Source organism: Neovison vison, chromosome X, assembly GCF_020171115.1.
Source record: "Neovison vison isolate M4711 chromosome X, ASM_NN_V1, whole genome shotgun sequence".
Taxonomy (NCBI): Eukaryota; Metazoa; Chordata; class Mammalia; order Carnivora; family Mustelidae; genus Neogale; species Neogale vison.
This window is the reverse complement of record NC_058105.1, coordinates 86,989,783-86,991,953: the sequence shown is the minus strand read 5'-3', so window position 1 is coordinate 86,991,953 and position 2,171 is coordinate 86,989,783. Positions and strand designations below refer to the sequence as shown.

Below are 2,171 nucleotides of genomic sequence, written 5' to 3'. Positions count from 1 at the left end.
TAGGGAGTGGTCCTGCATACCAGATGCGACCATTAAAAACAATCTCGTTCACAATAGCACCGTAACGGTACAGTACATATGAATGATCTGAAAATGATCTACGAGAACTACACGAAGAATAAAGAATAAAAGGCAGGGTTACACAAGGCGACTTGAAAAAGTAGAGACACTACTTGCTTATTGGATTGGAAGATTATGGCTGTTGACAGACAAATGTGTGCTCAGTTTTTTGATCATAAGCAAGTCCAAGTTCGTTGCAAAACACTGAAAGGGAAGGGGTGGAAGCCTGGAGAGACATCACGGGTTCATCAGTCCAGAAACCGACCTCTTTCATACAGCAATCCCTTCACAAGCACTGAGGTGGCTCCCTCGGGGGAAGCGGGGGGAGGGGAATGTTTCGGGCGTGTTGCGGCCCCAGTCACTGCTCCTCTTCGGGAGGAGAGGCAGGGGCTCACTCGGGGGACGCGCTCTGGATGGCCTTGGGCTCCTTCACGGTCTCCTCCCCCCAGTCGCCACCGTCGACCTCCTCGATGACCACACTGCGCACGGTGCCGGCGTCCAGGCAGTGCGGGGCGACGCCATACACGCCGGGGTCAGAGACAGAGGCGTGGAAACTCTGCACCCCGCACCTGCTGCAGAAGCTGTGCAGCGCCGGGTGCGCGTGGGATCGATAGGTGACGATGCTCTCGGCGCCCAGCAGGAGAGTGAAGCGCGAGGCCGGGACCAGGAAGTGTCGGTGCTGCTTCTTCCTGCACAGCCTGCAGCTGCAATCCACCACGCGCAGGTCTGCGGGGGCCCAGACGGCAAAGCGGACCGCGCCGCAGTGGCAGCCTCCGGTGTGATACACCAGGCCTGGGTACTCGAAGGTGTCCAGCAGGAACTTGGCGGCGCCCTCGCAGCTGAGGCCCCGCCGCTTCCTGAACGTCTCCCAGCGCTCCCGCTGCGCGCCCAGGTCCATCTCGCCAGAGGACACGGCGGGCGCCGGGGGCTTCGGGGATTGCAGCGGGCCTTTGGAGCCTGTCTCCCGGGTCCGCCGCCACCAGCGCTTCCGCCGCCACCTTGCGGGATCCCGCCTGGTCGCCGCCGACTTCCTTCCCGCCGCGTGGCTCCCCACGCGGACTTGGAAAGGGGGGCGCCGGGCGCCCATGACCGGGATGGCTGCACAGGCGGTGGCGGGATCCCCGGGACGCTTTCGCCCCCGCGGCTGGGTGCTGGCGCCGTTCCTCACTTTGCCCATGGCGCCTGCAGCCTTCCAAGCGCGCGCCCACCGCCCCTGGTTTCCTAGTAAGTTACTGAGCAGCCTCATTGCGTCAGCCTGATTGGCCACTTGTTGAATGTGATGTAGAGACCCTTTCTTTGACCCTATCAAAACAGCCTTTACTGGCCTGATATTGTCTGAGCACCTGCTGGGCACCAGGTACTGGACTGGATTCTGAGGATGTAGAGATGTATTAAGCTTTCCAAAGCACTTAGAATTTCCTAGAGTCAGTTATACAAAAATATAAATCAAATAGTGTGGTGCTTAATCTGACAGAGATAGGAACAGAAGCCTCTGGGACACAGAGAAGGATCTATAGACACATTAGGTAGGGTGACTAGGAGGGATAATAAAAGAGTCCTCCTGCAGGACTGATTCTTTTATTATTACTTATGTTTTATTTTCATCTGTGCTAACTTTCTTTATGATGAAGTCTATATAATTATATAGCTACTCCTTTTTAATTAATGTTTGCATGATATGCTGTTTTCCATTCTTTTCATATTTATCTATATTTTTTAAATTGAAGTGATTTTCTTATTTTTTAAGATTTTCATGTGTTTATTAAATGTAGATGGCAGGGGCGCCTGGGTGGCTCAGTGGTTTAAGCCTCTGCCTTCAGCTCAGGTCATGATCTCAGGGTCCTGGAATCGAGCCCCACGTCGGGCTCTCTGCTCAGCAGGGAGCCTGCTCTCTGCCTGCCTCTCTGCCTACTTGTGATCTCTATCAAATAAATAAATAATCTATTAAAAATCATTTAAATGTAGATGGCAGTTTGGAGATTGACTTTCCTAACACAAAGCATTAAATCACAATGGAAAAATGGCACATCTTTGTTATTGACTAGGATCTTCAAAACTGAACTATATAATCGACAGTTTGCATGGTCCATCCAAGTCCGAGAAGAGTTATT

General features: G+C 53.0%; 1 protein-coding gene across 2 annotated transcripts; it reads right to left on the bottom strand.

Annotated features, from left to right (window-relative positions):
- Positions 1–200: 200 nt before the first annotated feature.
- LOC122897078 (centromere protein V-like protein 3) lies at positions 201–1,237 on the bottom strand. Of its 2 annotated transcripts, XM_044235226.1 has the most exons (2): positions 1,089–1,237; positions 201–1,058 (listed from the first exon to the last, which is right to left on the bottom strand). In XM_044235226.1, the coding sequence occupies exons 1-2, from the start codon at positions 1,235–1,237 to the stop codon at positions 452–454; spliced, it is 756 nt and encodes a 251-aa protein (XP_044091161.1). In that variant the 3' UTR covers positions 201–451. The 2 variants fall into 2 exon arrangements, with proteins under 2 accessions (XP_044091161.1, XP_044091160.1); XM_044235225.1 differs by having other exon boundaries at positions 201–1,237.
- Positions 1,238–2,171: the final 934 nt, after the last annotated feature.